This window comes from Phascolarctos cinereus, unplaced genomic scaffold, assembly GCF_003287225.1.
Source record: "Phascolarctos cinereus isolate Bilbo 61053 unplaced genomic scaffold, phaCin_HiC Scaffold_726;HRSCAF=1367, whole genome shotgun sequence".
NCBI lineage: Eukaryota > Metazoa > Chordata > Mammalia > Diprotodontia > Phascolarctidae > Phascolarctos > Phascolarctos cinereus.
In genome coordinates this window covers 153,197,253-153,221,128 of record NW_027556098.1, presented here as the reverse complement: position 1 = coordinate 153,221,128, position 23,876 = coordinate 153,197,253, and the positions used below count along the sequence as shown (strand labels likewise).

Below are 23,876 nucleotides of genomic sequence, written 5' to 3'. Positions count from 1 at the left end.
CCTGACCATGGCAGCAGCCAGGAATCGAGCATGTTCTTTGTCTCTAGCCCTCTGCCTGCATTCTTTCTCCTCTGCTATAACTAGGTCCCTGTTGTTAAAGACTCCAAAGGCAAATGCCTGAGGCATTTGGGGTCCCACTGCCAATTTCTGTAGTTTCCTCCTAATATCTGGGGCAGATTGGTCAATGAAATACATGCTAAGGATTGCTGCCCCTTCTGTAGAGTCAGGATCTAAATTCGTATACTTTTTTATGCCTTCTACTAGCCTATCTCGGAAAAGGGCAGGGTTTTCCTTTTCTTCCTGAGTAATTCCCTTAATCTTTTGAAAGGCCATTTTCAGGCCTTCTAAGAGGCAAATTATCATGTAGTCTCTCTTTTCCCTATCCTCCCTCTTCTGATAATCCCACCCCAGATCACTAGCAGGAACAGCAGCTGTTCCTGGGGGGTATTTTGTGGGGTCATTGCTAGCCAAACGATCCCCAAAATTTTGGGCTTATTCCCAGATTCTCTTCCTGTGTCCTCAGGGGTACAACAGGTGGAGAAGAGGACATGCAAATCACCCCAAGAAAGTTCAAATTGTATGGACACATCCCTGAAGCCCTCAGTAAATTTAGTTGGATCTTCAGAGTATCGACCCAGCCTTTCCTTAATCTGGGTGAGGTCTGAAATGGAGAATGGAACATGCACCCTAAGTGTCCCATTAGGAGAGGTGGGTACTTCCCTTAAAGGAAAAAGCCCTGAAGGACCTGCGGGAGCAGGGGCTTGTGGGGGAGGGAGGTAGCAAGTCCCACTTCTCATGAGTGAGGGGCTGGAAGGTGCCGGCTGAACTGACAAGGCCGAGGAATCCGGCTGGCAAGGGGGAAGATTACTTGACACTGGAGGAGGGGGAGGGATCAGGGGAGAAGACACCACTGTGATACCCTTGTCTGGAGCCTGAGGAGGAGTCCCATCCAAAGGAGAAGTCTGGGGAGGAGGCGCCAAGTTGAGAATCTCCACTGGAGCTTGAGCTGGGGTCTCTCTGGAAGTAGACAGTGGGGCGAGGCCCATGCTCAAGGCTTGAGTAGAAGTAGCCTCTAGAGCAGGGGCCTGGGGAGGAAATGGAGGGACCAGAGGAGCAGAAGGGAGGATCTGGGGAGAATGGGGAACAGCCGGAGAGGCCAGAGGAGAATGGGGTGGAGATAGGTGCTGGGGAATTGGTGCTGAGGGAGGTTGGGAAGAGGGGGATGCCATAACCCTAGGAGCCATAAAAGGATCATCCAAAAGGTCTATTTGGTCCCCACTCACCACTCGTGGGCTGGCTGTAGCTACAAGCACCTTACAATACTTTCTGAGAATGGGATCTCTAGAAAGCTCAACAAAAGCCATTAAGTAAGAAATCTCCACCCATTTTCTTTCTCTGCAACAATATTTTTCTAACTCTGAGAGGGTCTTTACCTTCAATGTCCCAAAAAGGGGCCATGCCTCACAATTTTCCAGGTGATACTGAGGCCAAATGATGTTACAAAAATGCACCAGCTTTTTCTTTATAAGTTCTTTACAGAAGCTAAGATTTTTCCAATTTAGTAAAAAACAGCCCAAAGGTGAATTCTTGGGAGATGAAAAGGATTGACCTATTGTGGGCTTAGGGAAAAGAAAAAAAAGCAAAAGAAAGAAAAAATATATACATCCAACAATTCCCTAGCGCAGAGAGAACTGAGAAGTTTGAACCTGTGCTTCCTGGTAGTAAGTCCATCCTCTATGCTAAGGAAGGTATATACCCAGGTCCAAGTGCTCAAGCAGAGGCACTGGACCGAAAATCCTGGGAGCATCAGGCAGAGTTCGAGACAGCCTCCTAGCTGTCTGACCTAAGGGAACCTGAGAGGTCAGGCCCGGAAAAAAAAAAAAAAACTTCCAAGACAAGCCTGGCTAGCTGCTTGGAAATCCAGGTCCAAGTGCTCAAGCAGAGGCACTGGACCGAAAAGCCTGAGAACATCAGGCAGAATTGGGGAGGGGGAGGCTTACCAGTTGTGGCTGAAGAAGCATTTGAGATTGGCAGTTATTTCCCGGTCAGGGAACCATATGAAAAGGTCTAGGGGTTTTGGGGTGCTGGGACCCCAAGATCATGGTACCAGGCCCTGTCTAAAAGAATTCAACTCAAATCTTCTTCAGCCAGAGGAAAAGTTTATTAGTGGTAAAACATATAGGCCGGGTGACACCCATAAGGACGAGCGGGCATGAGAGGTTCTCAGCCTTGTGGACCTGAGATTCTCAGCCAGGAAACTACATTTTGATAAAAGTTACCATAGATAATGAAGTAATATCAAAACATTTTATATTAAGTTTCTCAGATAAAGCCCTCTTTTCTCAAATATATAGGAAACTGAGTTAAATTTATAAAAATAAAAGCCATTCCCAATTGATAAATTGTCAAGGGAAAAGAATAGGGAGTTTTCAGAAGACTTCAAAATTATCTAACATCATGCCCAAAAAATGCCTAAATCACCATTGATTGAAGAAATAAACATTAAAACAACTCTAAAGTATCACTTTAAACCTAACAGAAATAATAAATGCTAGAAGTGAAGAGGGAAAATAGGTACACTAATGAACTCTTAGTGTAGTTGTCAACTGGCCCAACCATTCTAGAGTACAATTTGGAACTATGCCCAAAGGGCTATAAAACTGTGCATACCCTTTGACCCCCCAAGGAGAACAAAGAACAAGGAAAAAGACCTATACATACAAAAATATTTATAGTAACTTTTTTGGTGGCAAAGAATTAGAAATTGAGAGTATGTCCATCAGTTGGGGAATGGCTGAACAAATTGTGGCATAAGATTGTGATAGAGTATTATTGTGTTATAGGAAATGAAAAGGGGGATGGATTCAGAAAAATATGAGAAGATCTATATGAATTGATCAAAGTAAAGTGAGCAGAAAAGAGATCATTGTATACAGTAAAAGCAATATTGTAATGATAACCAACTGTGAAAGATTTAGCTACTCTAATCAGTACAATGATCCAAGAAAATTCTCAAGGGCTCATGATAAAAAATGCTATCCACCTTCAGAGAAAAAAAAATTGATCAACTCTGAGTGCAAATTGAAATATAGTTTACTCATTTCTTTATTTTTCTTGCTTTTTTTGGTACTACATGTCTCACATGGAACTGTTTTGTATGAATTCACATATATAATTGATATCATATTGCTTGCCTTCTCAGTGAATAGGTGAAGAGCAACAGGGAGAGAGAGAATTGGGAACTCAGATTTTTAAATATTAAAAATAAATTAAAAAATCAATAATTCAGGCTTGCTTAAATCAAGATGCCTCTACCCTAGATCCTACTCTCCTGATTGATGAGTCACTCAGCCAGAATCACCATTTCACAAGGGGCCCCATTCCTGCTCACTTGATTTCCAGTTCAGCTCACTCCCCAAACTGCTCCCTCCCCTCAGCATTAGTCTTGCCCTCATGTGGGTAGCCTCCTTCCTTCCCCACCCCCTGCCCTGCTTTCCATCTCCCCTTTATATTCTATTGTTTCCCTATTAGAATATAAGTCCTTTGAGAGTAGTGACTGTCTTGTCTTCTTATTTTGGTATTTCCAGAGCTTAGCCAAATGCCTGGCATATAATAAGTGCTTAATAAATCCTCTGTCTAAATATTTTCAACAGGTAAATCATAATAACCTGAAGTCCCATGGATCCTTAGGTAATAGTGAGAATTTCTTTTGTGTTAGTGTTCCAGAATTGAGCTCTTTTTAAACTGTGGGCTGCAACCCTATATGGGGTCAAAAAAAGGTTTCTGAACATGCAACCACCAAAATTAATTAAAAATCAAATGCATAATGAATCCCAAGTGTTTCTGGCAGCCGTTGCCCATGTTGCATTGTAACTTCATTTCAGTCTTGGTTCTGAACACAACTCATGCCCACTTTGCCTCAGGCAAAGTGCATGTGCCCTCAGGTCACACAATGCCAAAGAATGCTGCCAAAACAGGAAAAGGGCTCATGAGTTGAAAGAGTTTAAGAAGTCTGGTCTAGATTGCCAAGGTCTCTCCCATCACTCCAACTGTGTGATTCTGGCTTCATGGTGTCCCATAGCAAGGACTTTTCAGGATCACTCACAGTCCCTGGAACATAAAGGCTTTTATACTATGGTCCTCTGGTAATGCACTCCCAAGAACTTGGCATTCATATTTTGCTGACATGAACCATGTGTTTTTTTCCCCTCATGAAATCTGCCATTTCCATCAAGTTTGTAGCACAATCCCTCTTTCAAAATGATAATTCTTTTGTTAAAATCTGTTTCTTCTCTCTGTTAGGTTAATAATTCCATGAACATAGTCTTCTTACTACATTTATTGGCGTGATAATCTATTTGTCCTCTGGTTGTAGCAATGTTCATTGGTCTAGAATCTTCTCCACTAATTAGATCACCCATGATTCTTCCTGAATGCTTGATTTATAAGTATGGAAGAGTCTTAGAATTCCCCTTCTGATCTGGTCAGTGTTTACAGCTCTTTCAAAAGAGTTCATAGCTTCGGCAATAGTGTTTCAGATCAAGGATTTCTTCCCCTACAGGATTATATCTTCCACCTTTTAAAAACTCACTTGCTGATAAATGCCAGAGGCTCATCCAGAAACAAGGCCTTTATATGCTATTCAAGTAGTAATAATATAGGAGAGCATAGATGCAAGACTTTATTAATATGTGTTATACACGACTACCTACGGAGGAATTTTGGTATAGTGTAAATTATTTTGGAATGTGATTTATTATAAAACTATTCATTTTAATTGCATTCAATTTAACAAGAATTTATCAAATATCTCCTATGTGCCAGGCACTGTGCATATACTAAGTGAATAGGTGACAAAAACAATAGGTGACAAAGACAAAAAAATACAGTAGACTACATGTTCAAGGAGTGTATGGTCTGCTTGGAGGAATCAACATGTACACAAATAAGTGTGTGTGCGTGTGTGTGTGTGTGTGTGTGTGTGTATCTGATTCCAAAATAAATATAGGGCAATTTGAAGGATAAGGAAAAACACTAACAACTGTGGCAGGAGAGACACAACTAGCTAAGTGATCATGAATAAGTCACTTAACTTCTATCTGTCTCAGTTTCCTCATCTGTAAAATAGAAATAATCATTGCACCTACTTCTCAGGGTTTTTGTGAGTACCAAATAAGATAATATGTGTATTTTGCAAATCTTAAAGTAACATGTAAATATTTTTGTTATTATTATGTTATTTAGAAAGTCTAAAGTAGTATATGATACTTGATCTAAGGCTTGAAGAGAGTTAAGAGTTCCAAGAGATATAGGGGGGTAGAGAGAACATTCTAGGTACAGGGGGCAGCTTAGACAGAAGGTGGAATATTTTATACGAAATAAAGCAAGTAGACCAGTTAGGCTAGAATCTAGAATAATTGAAAAGTAATATGAAACTACTTGAGAAAGATAGGTTGGAACTAGGTTGTGAAAGCCTTTACATATCAAAGGATTTTGCATTTAGGCAATAGCAGGCAACTGAAGTTTCACGAACAAGGAGGTCATTTTTCCCACCTGTACATTGTCTAGCCCATCTAGTACCCTGCCCTGGGGCTTTTACCTACAAAGTCTTCCTGCTATATCGATTATGAGGATAGCATTATAATGTATGTTTGTGTATTGTCATGTCTGTGATGGCACAGTGGAAAGATCATTAGACCTGGATACAGGAAAACCTGATTTCAAATCCTACCTCAGTCATTTAATAGCTTTGTGACTGTGGGCAAGTCATGTAGCCTTTGTTTGCCTCAGTTTCCTCATCTATAAAGAGGGAAAAAATAACACCTATCACCTAGAGTTGTTTTGAGGTCAAATGAAAAAATATTTATAAAAATGATTTGAAAAAGCTAATATTATTATTATGAAGTATTATTAACTGTTGTGATACATAACAAGAATTTAGATACTTTTCCTATAAAATGTTCTATGATAAGAAAGATATCCAGTGCATAAAAATATCACTTTTTCACTTGGTGTAGAGGTCATCATTCTTGAACAGTCTGCCTAGAATCCTTTTCTTCACCCAGTCTATGTTTTCAGTTACTTCCTTTATTTGGATACAGTCAGATAAACAATCCAGAATTCAGCTGAAGTGCCTTCTGGGAGATCTATAATAGTAATTGATGATGATCTTGTAGAAAAGAGGCTTACTATCCAGCTCCTTTCTGAGTATTTTCCATATTTGTAATTTATGCTACTCTATTAGATTAAAATTTGCATGTTCAAATGGCATTGAGTCACGAGACACCTGGCCAAGCCTCCAATGAGTTTTTTCTGACAGTGTCCAAAATTGGATAGATGAAAAGATAATTAGGGATATTTTTTATGATCTTGGATTAAAATTACTTGTTAACTGAAATTGTAAGTCCATTGGCAAATGATCTGAACCAAGACATAGAGGAACCTCCTGTCTCATTATAATTTTCAGGTATATTATTAAAGTATTCAGGTGGCACAATGGATAGAGTGTTAGACCTAAAGTCAGAAAGACTCATCTTCCTGAGTTCAAATCTGGCCTCAGACTCTAACTACCTATGTGACCCTGGGTGAGTTACGTAACCCTGTTTACCTCAGTTTTCTCATCTGCAAAATATGCTAGAGAACGAAATGGCAAACCACTCTAATATCTTTGCTAAGAAAACCCTAAATAGGGTCACAAAGAGTTGGATACAGGTATATTATTAAAGCATTTTTAGTATGGAAAAAACAAGTTTGGATATAATCTAGCATGGTCCAAATTGAGGAAGGCAGTCACAGAAAATATAATTCAAGGAATTGGTTGGTTGTTGTCCTGCATGCTTAAAGGGCCAAAGTAATATCACTATGTTGGGGTTGTGGCTGATCAGACTAATACAAGCTTAGAAGATTGTACCACAAGTCGGACGCAAATAGTTCCCAAAAACATTTGAAGTGGAGATATCTCTAAATTTGTGCATCTCACTTTTCTTTTGAGCTACTGCAATTCATATTTGCTCATAGAGCACAGAGCCTTCTTTGATGTGGGCACACCATTCTGGGTGGTCCTGTGCCAGTCTCTCCCGTGCCTCACAATTGATTCCAAAGTTCTTGCTTCTTCTGACCTCCGTGAATTCAAGAAATCGTCATCAAGCACCTGCTATGTACAATACATAGTGTGAGGAGACAGGAGTTAAAAAATCAATGTATTTCTTGTCTTCAAAAAGAGTACAATAAGCTGGGGGTGGGGACATGGTTACAATGCATCTGGCACATAGGTACTTCATAAATGCTAGTTGACTGACATATTTATAAATAAATATGTTACATGGTGGGTAGAGTATGATACAGACAAATGAGAAATATTCTAGGAAGATTTGAGAAGGAAGAAAATATTTTAATCTTCAGTAAAGTAGAATATAAATGTTTCCTCATTTGTAGGGCCATCATCAATTTCTCTTTCTGTGGCAGCCTTATAAGTAGCCATGGTTTCCACACATTATAAAACATTTCTCTCTTTACGTTTCCTACAGTGACATTTATAACCTTCCTCAATTTTCCTTTGTGATCATTTATGCCTTGCTTTGTATGTGTTCTGTCCATTTATTTTCAAAACAAGTGGCCTTCAATAGCATTAACATTCATGATACTATAGCACCCATTCTTGTTCTGGTCTAAATGAATTATTCGCTTTGGACAGTTAATGAAAAATAGGCATCTCCTCATTAACATCTCAACCACAGCTCTACCGTTCTTTGCTCTCAATTTATTATTATTATTAGTTTTTTTTTTTCTTGGAGTATGAGGTAGGTAGTTGGGAATTAGAAGTTTACTTGACTAAAGTGATCCACAGAGCAGAGGAATTCAAAAACTTAGTCTTTATTTTGCTTACCTCTTTAAAGAAGTAAATAAAAGAAAACTATATTTGTTTTGAAAACTAATAACTATCTAATGAAGGGGGAAGAGATATTTCAATATCTCACAAAACCTGGATTATCACTAACACTGTAAGAAAACAATTAAATAATCACCAAAAGCAGAGACTTTTTCCCCACTACTGTTGTAACTATAATATCTCTGTGTTATTTCCTGATTCCCTACTCAGGAGAAAAATTAGTAGCATAAATGGGGAAGGGTATGAAGGAAATGCCTTGCTGTTGGCCACAAGTAGTGTGAAACTAATACTATACCTTATTTCCTAAAGGGGGCAGACTTTGGAGCATATTTTCTCTAATGAAGGAAAACAAGAAGAAGAATAAATAATTATTGTCTCCCTGAAGCATCTGCAGAAAGAATAAGAACAACCATCACTGTTTTCCCTCATTAGAACAAGTGTGCCTCAGAGCCTGTACTCTTTAGAAAATGAACTAGAATTGTTATCACAATTATCAGTTTTCATAATAATAATAATAATGATGATGATGATAACAGTGACAATGGTAATAATGATAATCAAAGAATTCTATTTCCCTAGTGACCCAACCAAAGGATCACTGGATATTTCTTACCACTTATACAAAGAGAGGAATAAAATCATGGTATTGGTTAATTTCATGCATGTCTGAGAGATATTAACCAATGTTATGTCTCTCTCTTCCTTGTTAAGTTACGCTGATTTCAAATTTTTGAAAATTCAAATAATTGATTAATGTGTTTATTCAGTGTTTACTACCATTTATCAAAAAATTGAAAAACATTTAAGTACCTACTATGTGCAACTTACAATGCTAGGAAAAATAAGAGACATACATGATTTGTAAAGGATTTAGAATGTAATTGATTGAGACAAAACTAACCCACATGAAATTATTAGCATGCAATTCAGAGTATCTAACTAATATTTAAAGTGCATAAGCCTAACTAGGTATACTAGGGAGTTTAGAGGGGAAAGATAAATGAGGCCTTACATAGTTGAGGAAGGCTTTGTAGAGTGAAATAGTATTTAAGCTAAAATTTGAAGATCTGAATGAGAACAAACAAGATATTCCAGATCAGAGGAGCAACACTGTGGAGACATACTTGACAGTAATATGTTCTGCAATAGTGGGGAAACCAATCCAACTAAAATATATTATATCATATATCATATAATAAATATATAATATATATTAATAATACATATAAATATAATAAAATATATTAAAGATAAAGATGGGCAGGCAGATTAGAACTAGGTTATGGTGGATTTAAAAATCCAAGGATGTCATAGGAAATAGGAAACTATTAAAGGATTTTGAGTAGAAAAGCTTTACTTGTAAAACAGCTTTCCTTAACATGGGGCTTAAACTCAACAGCAGGTGCTCAGTGAATATTTATTAAATCAAAGAATGAATAATAATGATGACAAAGGTTTTGCCAAACAAATTAAATGCACAACCAATATTGTAAGGGTAATGTCTTGATTCTCAAGAGAAGAATTTTCAAGCAACTGTTTATAAATAACATGATTTCCATATAAACCAAGGCTGGCACTACTTTAGAATAGAGCTTTAGATGCAAATGATAAATACCTTATCTACCATAAATTTGATTTATATTTTTCAAGGGTATGTAATTTCATTATTGTGGATATTTGCTTTATCAACTTTGACCACAACTCTCCCATTCCTTAGTGGTCAGTCTCCCTGACCAAAATACTTCATTACCTAATATCCATACTTATCTAGGCTGATCCTTGGATAATAATGTTGTCCATCCTGGGGTCTGTACTCAAAATCTTTCTATCTAGATATACCATAGCTCAAATGAATAAATGGGAAAAAAGCATTTATTAAATATTTAGTATATGCAAAGCACTGTGCTAAGCACTGGGGACACAAATAGAAAAATACGACAATCCCTAGTCTCAATGAGCTCAGATTCTAATAGGGGAGAAAGTATATGTGAAAGATTTCAGGCACAAGTCAGATGGAAAGCCTGCATGGTTCTTAGGGTCAACAGCAAAGAACATGCTAATGGTCCTTTTTAATGTAATTTCCACTGATAAAACCATATCAATATGATAGTCTCAAAGACTTTAACAACAAACTTTGTTTTCTGGGTCTTTACTAGATGTATCACTAGATATAGCACCTTCAGGAACAGTTGCCAGGTTCCATAAAGGATTGCTTCCCAATAGGGCGACTGTGGATAGTCTGATGGAAGCATTACTATTCCCAAGGCTCTTAAGTTCAGGGTCTTGGGCTGTCTCAAACATTGCTGATAAAGTGTTCAATAACCCAAGATCCCTTTCAGGACGTGTGTTTGTTTTAGCAGAGCATCATTCAATAGAGTCTCTCATAAAACTTGGGTTTTTTTTTAATATTTAAAAGAGTGATATTTTATACTTTCCTTCATTTTGGTTAGTTCAAATTAGTATAGGCTCATATGATGTGGTTTTCTGATTATGTTAGTTCATTTAAGGATTTCAGAACAGTTAGCAGGAAAAAAACAGGTTTTTCTAGATCAATCACGCAGTACAATATTAGTACTGGAGAACCCATAGTTAGGTTATCATATAATTATTTATGAAAAAAACACTTATATATCTTAAATAACAAAGTTGAGTATATAGCATTACCAATATCTTAACTTAGAAACTATACTTATATCTTTGAGGATTTATTGATTTCATAAAATATTCATTTAGAGAGGAATATTCTAAGGCTTGCTTATAGTACTTACCTGTGATACCCACATTCTCATGTTTTGTTTCTTCTTTTTGGCCTAGTATTCCTAGCTATTATTAGAGTACTATGTGGATTTTAAAAATCCTATTTAATTAAAGGACTTCTCCTTTTTTCCCTCTGTTGCCCCATCTTAGTTGCAGGTTAATCCTGAATTCTTAATAAATGCAAATGGGGAAGATAAACTTATGGGTTGAAGATTACATTAATGTAACTTAGATGACTGTTAATATCTTCATTGTCCCTTTGGACATAGTGGATTATATCAATTAAATTGGTCTTTGGAATAGAATATGTCAACTATAAATGTGATCATTGTATCTTTACCAGTACATTATAGGTACTTTATTTCCCAGGATTTTATGGATTGACAGAGCAGTAAAAGTGAGGCGAGTTACATAAACTGTGTAATGGTGGTAATTATCTGAACAGATCGATTGCAGTGTTTTTGCTATGTGATATTGTCAAGAGAAGCCAGACTCAGGCATCCCATATAAATTCCTGTGTCCAACTTTAATTTCCTTGCACATTTTTTTTCTCCAGGCATTTAAAAAGAAACCAATTTGGACTTACTTTACCATTATATTTTCTTTATCTCTCACCATTGTGCTTTGTACTTCATATTTACTAAAACAAGACAACACCACAGGCACAAAATTCCTCAAAGGAAAAATAAATAAAAAAAACATTAACTTCTTGAAATTTGAGTACTAGGTCCATACTGTACTATTTTAACCATTCATTGTATATTCATGTTTCTGTGATTTCATAGGGAGGCAATATGGTACAGTGGAAAGGTGACTGACTCTGAAGTCAGAGGACCTGGGTTCAAATATCACCTTTGATGCATAATACCTATGTGACCTTGGGCAAGCCATTTAACTCTCTTTTCTCATTTGTATTATGAATTATTTGGAATACATGGACTGTGGGGTCCCTTCAAGTACCAAATCTATGATTCCTTGTGGGTATGTCCACCAGTAATGCTGAGTATAAGCCATTCATGCTTCCAAACATTCTATGACTCATGTGCACATGCTCCTATAAATCGTCCCCAGGAATGCCTTCTGATGGATAGGATCTGTTAGCTGGGTCCATTGACATTGTATGGATACCAGTAGATAACACACAATCCCTCAATTGCACCTACATGATAGAATCACATTCTTTCTCAATCTTTCCTTTTGATATCTTTTTAAACTGCTTCTCTTGAAGTGTCTCCTTGGCAATATGTTTCAGATGACTTACTCCTACTGTGAACATCTCCTTTGCCCTTTGGATGACCCACAACTTTAAATTATAGTATGGGACTACATGACTCATAGCCCAAAATTATCAGAAGAATATTGATATTTAAGAGAATAGAGCCTTTAGTTTAGGAAGAAATTTGACTCTTTAAAGGCATTACACAATTTCCTAAATGCAATTCATCCTTCTCTTATCCTTATATTCAAATCTGGATTCAGTATATGGTCCATCCACAGTGCTTATATGTATCATGTTGTTTTTCAGTCATGTCTGAAGGCCATTTCCTTCTCCACTATATGTATCAGGGTCAGGAAAATAAAATTTCTTCATCTGCTTTTTTTTCCTGTGCAGATACTTACAACAAAATCTTTTGAGTGATTATAGATCAAATTTGATATAGATCAAATTTAAAAATTTGATTCAGTGAGCACATTAATTATAAGGAGGAGGATCTGGAACATCTTGCCATATATAGTTAATCCTACTTGAATTTGTTCTCTCCCATGGATATTCTCCATGACTATTGGGTGACCATGTATTTCCCTGTTTTGTGCCTCACTTAATATTAATAATCAGAAGGTCACTGAGGAAAGTTATCTTTGTTTTTAAGTCTGTCAACAAATCCTCTATGATTTTGACATATAAATTTGCAGACATCTTAATTAATGAGAGCATTTTAGGATGGCATTTTGCTGTAATGATTCAGATACTTGACAGTAAACAACAAATGCAGCTTTGCTGTCATTGTTGAAGTAAAGAATTTATTATGGGAATCTTGACAGAGCTATCCCATTTTTATTTGATTTGTCTCTTTTCTTTTTTTTTGTTTTAATTTTTTTTTTTAGGCAAGTGGGGTTAAATGACTTGCCCAGGGTCACACAGCTAGTAAGTTTCAAGTGCTTGGTCTGAGGCCGGATTTGAACTCAGGTCCTCCTGACTTCAGGGCCGGTGCTCTTTCCACTGTGCCACCTAGCTGCCCCAATTTGTCTCTTTTCTAATGTATCCTTAAATGGTATTGATATGTGACTTAATTGAATCTTGTCACAGTATTTTTATAAGTTTCTTTTCCCTCTACTGCTTCTGATTTTTCTATAACATGATACTGCTTATAATTATCCACCAATCACCTCCATAAGATTTTACAAATGACTTTACATTCTAATCTATTTTGCCTTTGACTAGTTCTCTCCAATTGGTAAAGAGATTAGATATTTGTTGATTGCAACAATTGTCTTCTCGTTACAATAATTAATATACATAAGTCATACTTGTCTAAGCAATTATTGCAGTCTGTATCAATATCTATACATTTATTTATTTCCTATTGTTAAACAACAGTTTATATAATGGGTCAGCTTGGACTTGTCTCAAATGTATTCCATCTAATTTGGGATTGACTTTTATCTTTGCTTTAACAAATCAATAGTCTTACTGTACATAAATTAATATTAGAATATAATTTCCACATTAGTATCTAATTATTCCTTATCTATTAGAATATGATAAATTTCATTTCTGGTGATGTTATTCAGTGATCAATGAGTAGTTCCTCCTGACTCTCTTCATGAAGAAAGCATTTATGAGAAAGGGGTATGAGACTCCTGCATAGTCTATAAACCTTTGGCCTCTCATTTCTTTAATCCCGAACCATGTCTTCCAATGTCTTTTTCTACCATCATCCTGTAATACATGTTTGTTGTTGCTTTTTTAAAAAAAAATTACATTAGTCAATAACAATTCTCATCCCTGTGTGAGCTTTTGAGGGAAATGAAAGAAGACATTAAAATAGGGTAGGAGGAATTAAGGTTTTCAAGCATAGATTAAACCCCGTTTTTCCTTTAAAATATTTTTGGGTACAAAAAGTGTCTTTCTCAAGTTCATATTAACATTGTCTGTTTGAATTTAAAAATATCTTTTGATGCATTTAGTTACTTGACATTCTTTCCTGTGATTTAAGCTGCAAATAGTGAACTCTGACAGGCCTTAATGAAGTGGGCTAGGACATTTCTAATTTTCATGTGTTAGTGAAATAAAATATGAATTGTGATACTTTATGAAAAACAACAATGCTCACCATGATTCATGAATTGATTTCATATCCTTTCAGAATACCAACTTGTTTCTTTTTCTAAATTGTAAAGTAATGTATTTTTGTGAACAATTTGATAAAACTGGAATCATTCCAGAGTTATTTATAATAGTATTTATATCAAATGTGTTGTGTGTATTTTTAAAAGATTATTTTGGATCCTGAGGAGTTACATTGGGTAAATGTATTGAATAAGTTGTCATATAACACAGCATTTCATTGATTCATTTTTATTATTTTTGTATCTTACTGCAGGCAGAGAATTCAGCGCTAGCTTTGGAAAATGAAAATCAGAGGGAACAGTATGAAAGATGTCTCGATGAGGTAAGGTAGATGGAAAGGTTTCATAATAAGGCATCTGACAATTTAGGATTCCCCCAGTCTGGTTTTCCTATTGCTCATGTTTATGAGAGACTAAAGGCTTTTAGCATTATCTCTCTTTAATGTCAGACATTAAATGTATGGCAATTCAGAAGGGCTGCTCTAACTTAATTTTTCATTTTAGAGGCTGTGAATTCCTTTTGGTTATTGTTTAATATTCTTATCCCACAATGAGAGGTTTGAGGAATATTCTTCATTATATGATAAATACAAAGTATCTGATAACTATAATCCCAGACTCAAGGACTTTAAATCTCAATGTGCAAAAAATAAAACCTGAGAACAAATGCTACACTGAATCAAGACAAATCAGGAAAGTTATGGGTGGATTGTACTACAGAATGGATAAGATCTCTGTAAAAGAATACCTGGGAATAAGAGAAAGGAGGGGCTGTGCTCAAATTTAAATCAAGATAAAAGCGATAGAAGGGAAATGAGTAAAGAAGAAAAAGAGAAGTGAGGGGGAAAAATTGAGCAGAATGGAAGACAGTCCCCTATGCCGAGGAACACACAAGAAATATTATTTGATGATAATGAAGAGATGGAGACAAAGATGTTAGGTGTTTCTGAGGGGTGTACAGAATTTTGAGATCTCCATGTTGTTCTCATCTGCTTCTCAAGAATTATTATCACATCATGTCAGCGATCACAGAGGATAAATCAATGTTGAGCCAAATTAAAAGTGGTTTTGTCATTTAGGCAAGAATCTGTATTTCAACACACAATGAGATTTTATCTGAGATGCTGTCTGTGATTTTATCTGTGGTTTGAAAGGGAATTAACTTTATTAAGCAACCATCAAACTTCATGATTTCCAAGGTAGCCTGTCAGTAGAGGTGCCATAGTCCAAGGATGAAAAAATGAATACAGAATTCCCAGTTTACTTATGAACCATAAGCTTTGGGAAAATTGGATTGGGAATCTGAAATGTACTTTGATTTATTTTCCAAACAGTAGTGGGGGAAGATTTGTGCTAAAAACAAAACAACACTATCTTACTAGGTCTGACTCCAGTAACTAATGGCACATTTCTAAAATGGTTGACAAAGGAAAGGGTGTGGTTCCATCCATGGAGCAAACAGGAGCTGATTCACACAGAAATCCAGTCCATTATCTTCATCACATTGACACAATGAGTTAGCCTCGTATACCATGAGCTCTATCTTGATTTTATAGAGACCTAAGACCCCCAATGAATTTACAAACAGTTTTCCTTCCTAGAGAGAAACTACATTGATTAATTTTCTCAAACATATTATATCAGCTACTATGGCAAAATTGGAGCCCCAAATGTGTGCCCATCTGGGACCTAAAGAAAAATAATTAAAACATCACTTTCTCCAATACCTTTAGTCTAAAGAAGCAGATATGTGATGAGGAAAGACAACTCAAATTGCCTTGAAGTCATCTCTGTGGCCCTGACCCTATATCCCTGATCAAATTCTCCACTCAAGTTTGGAGTGAGAAAATCAAATGGATCTCCACATGGTTAAAAGAACTGATATCTTTCATGAGTATTTTCAGTGATAGGTATGTCAGTCTCACCTTCTGTATACCAATTTCAACTTATTCTGTACTTTAAAGTCAGTTTTTATATGAAATACAGCTGTAGAAGAGGGGTAGCTGACCATCACAGTTCTCCTGAAATCTACCTACCTTTAAAAGTCCCGTGGCATCTCTTTATAGGCATTGATATTTTGAGAAATATTTCCTACTAAGGCTATGCATTGCCTTCTTTTAACTGGGGTTCCACCTCCTCCACTACACATGGCCTAGGGCTTGTGCACCTCAGGTGAAAGATTGACTGATGTAAGACAAGCCATCATCCCTGATATACTCTTATTACAAGCTCAATTGACAAAAAGCAAAAAATTTTAAAAAAATAGAACATACATGTTTTTACTGCAAAGAATATTTTTTTTGTCAAGAGAGTTAATTTGTACACAAATAACTACTTCTGAATGCAATGCAATGTCACTGACACATTTTGCATTCATGCAAACTGGCCATTGGTTTCCCATGCCAATTGTTCAACTAATTATATGTTAGACAAATACATTTACACATATTGTATATGAGAACACCATCCAAGGTACAGTTGATTGCAGTAATGATGCCAACTGGAAATTCTTTTCAAGGCTTTTTATACTAATTAAACAAACCAACAAGGTAAGGCCACCCATAAATTATTTTCTTGCTAGTAGTTTTTTTTAATAATATACACAGGTGGATAAAATGTAAATTCAACATGAACTTCAGTCCCTTCCACAGTGATGATTATTATTTTCCATAAAATGAAGTGCATACTAAGAATTTGAAAGAGGGGTAGGGAATCTACTTGGGATATCATTGAATTGCTCTCTGCCTATTCTAGAAAAAGAATCCATTTAATTTAATGTAAATACACATGCGCGCGTGCGCGCGCACACACACACACACACACACACACACACACACAAAATCCCTACTCTGAAAAAAATCAAAGGCAAAACCTAGGATCATCCTTTTATCCCTTGGGAGGTTGAAGGTTTACATATTTAATCCTAGTTCGTTGTCTAGGTGTTTGACAGACAATTTGTTGGCAAGGAGTACAGTAATGTTTATTCACATTATTGCCCTGGCTTCAGTTCCTTTTAAGCCTAGCTTAAATATAAAGAAATGAAAGCACAAGCCTAAAAAAAAAATTAAAAAGAAAAAAACAAAACCCTTCAGTATCATTTGAAAGTCTTAGAACTATTGACCTTTTTAATATCATTATAAAAGTATCTGCATTGGCTAAAATAAGAAGAAAAAAGCTTCACCAAAGGATATTTTCTTCACTTTTTGAAACTTTAAAAAGCAACTGGCAGCAGAGCATAGAAACTATTTTGAGTTTTCATTTAATTTGTAACTCAATAATGTCTGAGTCAATGAAGATCTATATCTGAAAAAAGGACACTACCCACTCAGAAAAGGAAAGCTAATGCTGAATTTCTTCATGTAAATAAAGAAGGCTAGATTGATTTCCTCTCTTGTTCCTCAACCTACCATCACACAATGTACACAACGACAGAGCGAAATTAGACATTTGGCCTAATGTTAGCATAATTCTTAAAGACAAAAACAAACAAAAAAATGCCTTCAGCAACAACCACAGAGTTCCAAAAATTCAAGGCTAAAGAAAAGCAGAAATTCGAAATAGGTCAAGGAGACCTGAATTTGCCCCCATAGGTCCCTGAATGAAATGTCCAGACATCATGAAACACTTTCTACTCAAATCTGGACTCAGGATATTCATTAATATCCATGTACTTGAATGGACACTTCTATAAGAATGGCTTTTTAAAATGAAGTTTTTAAAAAGATCATCTTACTGGTCCATAAATACAATCTCTTCTAAGGAATTTGCAAATATCACAGCTCAGTTTGATTCCATGTCTTTGTATTTCCACTGTCTAGTACAAATGCAAGAGAGAGAGACAGAGAGAGACAGAGACACACACACACACACACACACACACACACACACACACATGGGGGGGGAGGGAAGGAGGGAGATCACTTTTAAAATATTTGGCACTTGGTAAACATTGGAAATACAAATGACAGCAAACCAGGCAGTCCCAATTCTCAAGGAGCTTACATTCTAAAGGAATTACAATATATAAAGGAGGGAGGAAGCATCCATGTAATGTAATTGAGGAGAAAGAGGAGGAGTCCACAGAGAGGGATGTCAAGGCATGAGTGATGTAAAATACAGCCGGGGTCATTCCTAAAATCATGGTTCCCAAAGAGGAATCATCAATGAAGAGAAAAGAGCCCCAGCAATTTTGGACTAACTCCCTCGTTCAAGAGTTAGTTCATATTCAGGGATTACAAACTCATTTTTTTATTCACCAAAAGGTAATTCAGAAGGCAAAAATGCCATGGGGAAAATCATATAACACATTCTGAAGTCATCTTGTACGTTGATAGATTGATCATGTCTTTTGAGTGATTCATGTCAATGTTTCAATTTGTTAATACAAATAATTGAAGGGACAACAGAAAAAGGAAACCCTTTTATTCATTTCTTATTTATTTATTTATTTGTTTGTTTGTTTTTGCATGCAAAAACATTTTTTAATTTTTTTAACATGCGTTTTTAAAACTTTGAATTCCAACTTTTCTCCCTTCCTCCCTCCCCACCCACTCTCATTGAAAAGGCAAGTAACTCAATATGGGTTATACATGTGCAGTTATGCAAAACACAGTGGTCATGTTGTGAAAAACTGACTTTATTTCCCTTAATCCTATTCCACCTCCCCATTTATTCTATTCTTTCTTTTGACCCTGTCCCTCCTCAGAAGTGTTTGCTTTTGATTACCTCCTCTCCCAATCTGCCCTCCCCTCTATCATCTCCCTGCTCTCTTGTTTCCTTCCTCCAATTGAGTGTGTATGTTATTCCCTCCTCAAGCCAAATCTGATGAGAATAAGATTCACTCATTCTCTCTCACCTTCCCCCGTTTCCCCTCCACTTTAACAGCCTTTTCTTTTCTGGTTTTTTGTGGGATAATTTACCCCATTCCACCTCTCCCTTTCTCCTCCCAGTATAATCCTCCCTCTTCACTTGATTTTATTCTCCAGATATCATCCTCTTCATCTTCAACTCATCCTGTGCCCTCTATCTATCTATATATACATACATATAATTTTTTCCCCAAACTACCCTAATACTGACAAAGGTCTCATGAGTTACAAATATCACCTTTCCATGAAGGAATGTAAATAGTTCAATCTTAATAAGTCTCTCATGATTTCTCTTTCCTGTTTACCTCTTCCTGTTCCACTTGAGTCTTGTATTTGAAAGTCAAATTTTCTATTCAGCTCTGTTTTTTTTTTCATCAAGAATTCTTGAAAGTCCTCTATTTCACTAGAATGACCATTTTTTCACCTGAAGGATTATACTCAGTTTTTCTGGGTAGGTGATTCTTGGTTGTAATCCTATCTCCTTTGCCCTCTGGAATATTATATTCCATGCCCTGTGTTCCCTTAATGTAGGAGCTGCTAAATCTTGGTTATCCTGATTGTGTTTCCACAATACTTGAATTGTTTCCTTCTGGCAGCTTGTAATATTTTCTCCTTGACCTGGGAACTCTGGAATTTGGCTACAATATTCCTAGGAGTTTTCCTTTGGGGTCTCTTTCAGGAGGGATTGGTGATTCTTTCAATTTCTATTTTGCCCTCTGGTTCTAAAATATCAGGGCAGTTTTCCTTGATAATTTCTTGAAAGATGATGTCTAGGCTCTTTTTTTGATCATGGCTTTCAGATAGTCCAATAATTTTTAAATTCTCTCTCCTGGATCTATTTTCCAGGTCAGTTGTTTTTCCAATGAGATATTTCACATTGTTTTCTAATTTTTTCATTCTTTTGGATTTGTTTTACAATATCTTGATTTCTCATAAAGTCACTAGCTTCCAATTGCTCTATTCTAATTTTTAAGGAAGAATTTTCTTCAGTAAGCTTTTGGACTTCCTTTTCCATTTGGCCAATTTTGCTTCTTAGAGCATTCTTCTCCTCATTGGCTTTTTGGACCTCTTTTGCCATTTGGGTTAGGCTATTTTTTAAGGTGTTATTTTCTTCAGTATTTTTTTGGGTCTCCTTTAACAAGCTGTTGACTTGTTTTTCATGCTTTTCTTGCATCACTCTCATCTCTCTTCCCAGTTTTTCCTCTACTTCTCTTACTTGCTTTTCAAAATCCTTTTTGAGCTCTTCCAATGCCTGGGACTGATTCATATTTTTCTTGGAGGCTTTGGATGTAGGAACTTTGACTTTGCTGTCTTCCTCTGGTTGTATGTTTTGATCTTTGTTACCAAAAAAAGATTCTGTGGTCTGACACTTGTGAGGTTTGCTCATGATCCCAGCCAATTACTTGAGTTATAAACTTTTTGTTAAGGTAGAGGTCTGCTTCCAATGTGGAGAATATACTGTCCCAAGCTTCAGGGGTTTGTACAGCTGTTTTCAGAGATATTTCTAGGGACCTGAAAATTTTCAGTTCTTCCAAGGTTGTATGATCAAGTGTGAGGTGTTTCCTCCTTTCCTGGCCTGTGTTCTGGTCTATTAGTGACCACAAGCACTCTTTTCTGTCTTGGAACTGTGAGGATTTCCTCTCCACATTCAATACAAGCTCTGCCATGCCAGCACTCCTCCTCACCCCAAGACCACACCTCAGAACTGTGACCTAGATCCAAGCACGGGCAAAGCAAAGATTCCTGGCTCAGCACTGGCGAAGAGATCTCCTCAATCCCCTTCTGATCAGCTACTCGATTCTTCCTCAGTCTGTGGACTGGAAGCTCAGGAGGCAGCCACCACCTCGGGGCAAGCTTGGGGACTGGAGCTGAAACTACCTTGTTTCTTAATCTCACCACAGAAACAGTCTCTTCCACTGACCTTCTAAGTTGTTTTTGGTGTTCGTGGGTTGAGAAGTCTGGAAACTGCCACAGCTGCCTGCAATTCAGTCTTCTGAGGCCTACTCTAGGTTCGCTGTGGCCTGCGTGCCCATGCCAAACTTGCTCCTCTACCTGCCCAGCGTGCTATACCTTTCTGATCAACCATCCTGGTAGTCTTGGGCTGGAAATTTGTTTCGCTCTGGTTTTTTGTGGGTTCTGCTGCTTTAGAATTTGTTTAGAGCTATTTTTATAGGTATTTGGAGGGGTCTGGGGGAGAGCTCAAATGAGTCACTGCTTTCACTGCCATCTTCTTTTTTTCATTTCTTGACTGGGGTCTGTGAACCTTTTTTTTTTAAAGAAATTTTTTGATAACTGCATTTTAATATAATTGTTTTCTTTTGTAATTGTATGGATGTTATGTCATATCATGTCATGTCATGTTATACATCACTGTGAGAAAAAGTCCATAGGACCCACCAGACTGCCAAAGTTGTACATGACACAAAGAAGTTTAATTCCTCTTATTTTGGCTTTAAAAATTTTTTTAATTCAATTTAATTCTTTCAATGATCAAAAATCTATTTTCTCTTCTTCCCTCCTCCCTCCCTCTTTTGGGAAAAAAAAAAACCTTGTAACAAATATATGTAGTCGAGCAAAACAAAACCCTACTTTGGCCACATCCAAAACAAAAAAATATGCGTGCAACCTGTTTCCATCACTTCTCTTTCACCAGTTGCATGATTATATTTCATCATGCGTCCTCTGGAATCACAGTTGGTCATTATATGGATCAGAGTTCTTAAATCTTTCAAAGTTGTTTATCTTTATAATGTTGTTGTTATGGCATAAAATGTTTTCCTGATTTTGCTTACTTTACTCTGCATCAATTCATACATATCTTCTAGATTTCTCTGAAACTATTCCCTTTATCATTTAAACTTTTCTTTTTCAGTGACATACCTATAAATACATGTACACAAATTAGTATTGTGACCTCATTATACCTGCTAGTCAACCTCATGTATTATAGAGAGTAATTTACCTTCAGGGCAGGGACAATCTCATTTTCATATTCTATCCATAATGCCATAGCATAAAATTGAATTGAATTGTTTCAGACTAAAATGGGAGCTTCCTTCCCTAATTTCCTTCACTTACCAATGATTCTAACAGTTTCAGGAAAAACTGAGTGGTCGACATTCTGTATCTGTTCAAAAACTAGTGAAAATATAATACTTACATTTATATAGTATTTAAGTGTCAGGGAATGGAACAGTAAAGACAAAAATGAAAGAATTTCTAACACCAAAGAAACTTCACATTATACTAGGAGAATATACATGTATACAAATATGTAAATAAAGGCTACATAAAAATACACAAAGTGATTTATTTGCTACTGTAAAAAGGGAAGAATTCATTAAGATCATGAATTCAATTAACATCATTAAGATCATGAATTCAAATAAAACTTCCTGTAGGAGTGACACTTGAACTGAGTGTAGCTTAGGATCCCAAGGGGCAAAGATGGGAGAGAGACCCTATGCTAAGGCATAGAAGTGAGAGATGGAACTTTATTTATGAAAATAGCAAGTAGAGCAGTTTGATAGAAAGGAATAGTTTTAGTGCTATTCAACCTGGAAGGTACTTAGATTTCTAGGCATTTGAAGGGTGGGATTCACATGCTAACACAAAATGAAAGGGAAAGAGGAAAGAAGGATAAGAGAGGGATCATAGTTTTAAGGCTGGGAGAGATTTCAAATACCATCTAGTACAGTATCTCTCATTTTATAGGTCAGGAAACAATATCCCATGGAAGTAACAGGACTGCCCCAAGGTACGTATGTAGTATTATTGAGGTCAGAGTTGAGAGAGGGATTCAGGTGTGAAAGAATTCACTTGGATCTTCTCTGTAGCCATTGGTGATGAGTTCAGGGTAGACTCCAAGAATGTTGAGGTGCTACCTAAAATGATGAGGGATAGATGTGGGAGTCCTAGTGTCCTAAAAGAATTCACTTAGACAATATCCAGGTTAAAGAAAGGCATTTATTGGGGTGAAGCACCCAAGCAGGCCTGCCCCCCATGAGGCAGAGCCCCAGTAGGCTCTACTCCACATGGGAGGCAGAGTATAGGCCACAGACCCTGCTCCCCTAGCAGAGCAGAAGTGGCTTCTGCTTCCCATAGGAGGCAAAGGCAGTTAGCCAGGTCAAAGGTACAGTTTAAATACAATTTTATGGAATAGGGGGAAGGGGACAAGAGACTAGGAGGAGCAGGCATGGCTCCAAAATGCCTGGGATATCAGGTAGTCAGGGGGTGATAAGCAAAGAGAACAGGAAAGGGAAGGGGAAGAGTTGTTGGGGAATTGAGGGTGCTTTGTGAAAGCACACAGGTAAGTCCACAGTGGGGGCTTCAATGCAGTCTTCTTTGACCACTTTTCTGGCTGGTCACATTCTGCATCTTATCTCCCATCTCACATCCTGGTTGCTCCATCTTCCTCAAGTGCTCTTTTCTACCTCATCATTATGTGAGGCAGAATTTTTCCCTGGGTCCTTTCACTCTAGATTCAGCAGTCTTTCCATTGAAGCATACTGCCTCCACAAGGGAGAAATAGAAAAAAAGAATTGGAAGGTGAGCACATAGAAGAGGAGGCATTGATGGACACCTCCAAATCTGCCAGCAGGAAATCTGCCACATGGTGCTATGGAAAGATCCATATATTTGGATTCAGAGGACCTATGTTTAAATCCTCCCTCTGCCACTTAAAGCTGTGTGACATTGGCCACCTCATCCTTTTAGGCCTCAGTGTCCTCATCTGTAAAATGAGGGGGTTATACTAGATGACCTCTTGGTTCTTTCCAGTTCTTAATCATGGAACCTATATAGTATTAGAGGAGACAAGGTGGTTGGGAAAAAGTCTTGAAAAGAAAGAAACATGAAAGGTATTTTGGATTCCAACTCTCCCACTGCTCTGCCTGCTCTCTCAGGTAAAGGTAGACCCTTCGGAAAAGCCCTCGGGATGTTTGAAATAGAAATGTGGGTCTTAAGGGGCCAACAGCAACTTCCTTCAGCAGGTCTCAATTCCCCTGGCATCC

The 23,876-nt window shown here is 37.0% G+C and overlaps 1 protein-coding gene across 5 annotated transcripts in view; it reads left to right on the top strand.

Annotated features, from left to right (window-relative positions):
• NCKAP5 (NCK associated protein 5) overlaps positions 1–23,876 on the top strand; it is a 1,104,295-nt gene that overhangs the window by 877,490 nt on the left and 202,929 nt on the right. For all 5 annotated transcript variants that reach the window (XM_021009468.2, XM_021009467.2, XM_021009473.2 and 2 more), the window contains one exon: positions 14,251–14,319. In XM_021009468.2, coding sequence (XP_020865127.1) covers positions 14,251–14,319 — 69 coding nt within the window. The remainder of the gene's footprint in view (positions 1–14,250; positions 14,320–23,876) is intronic.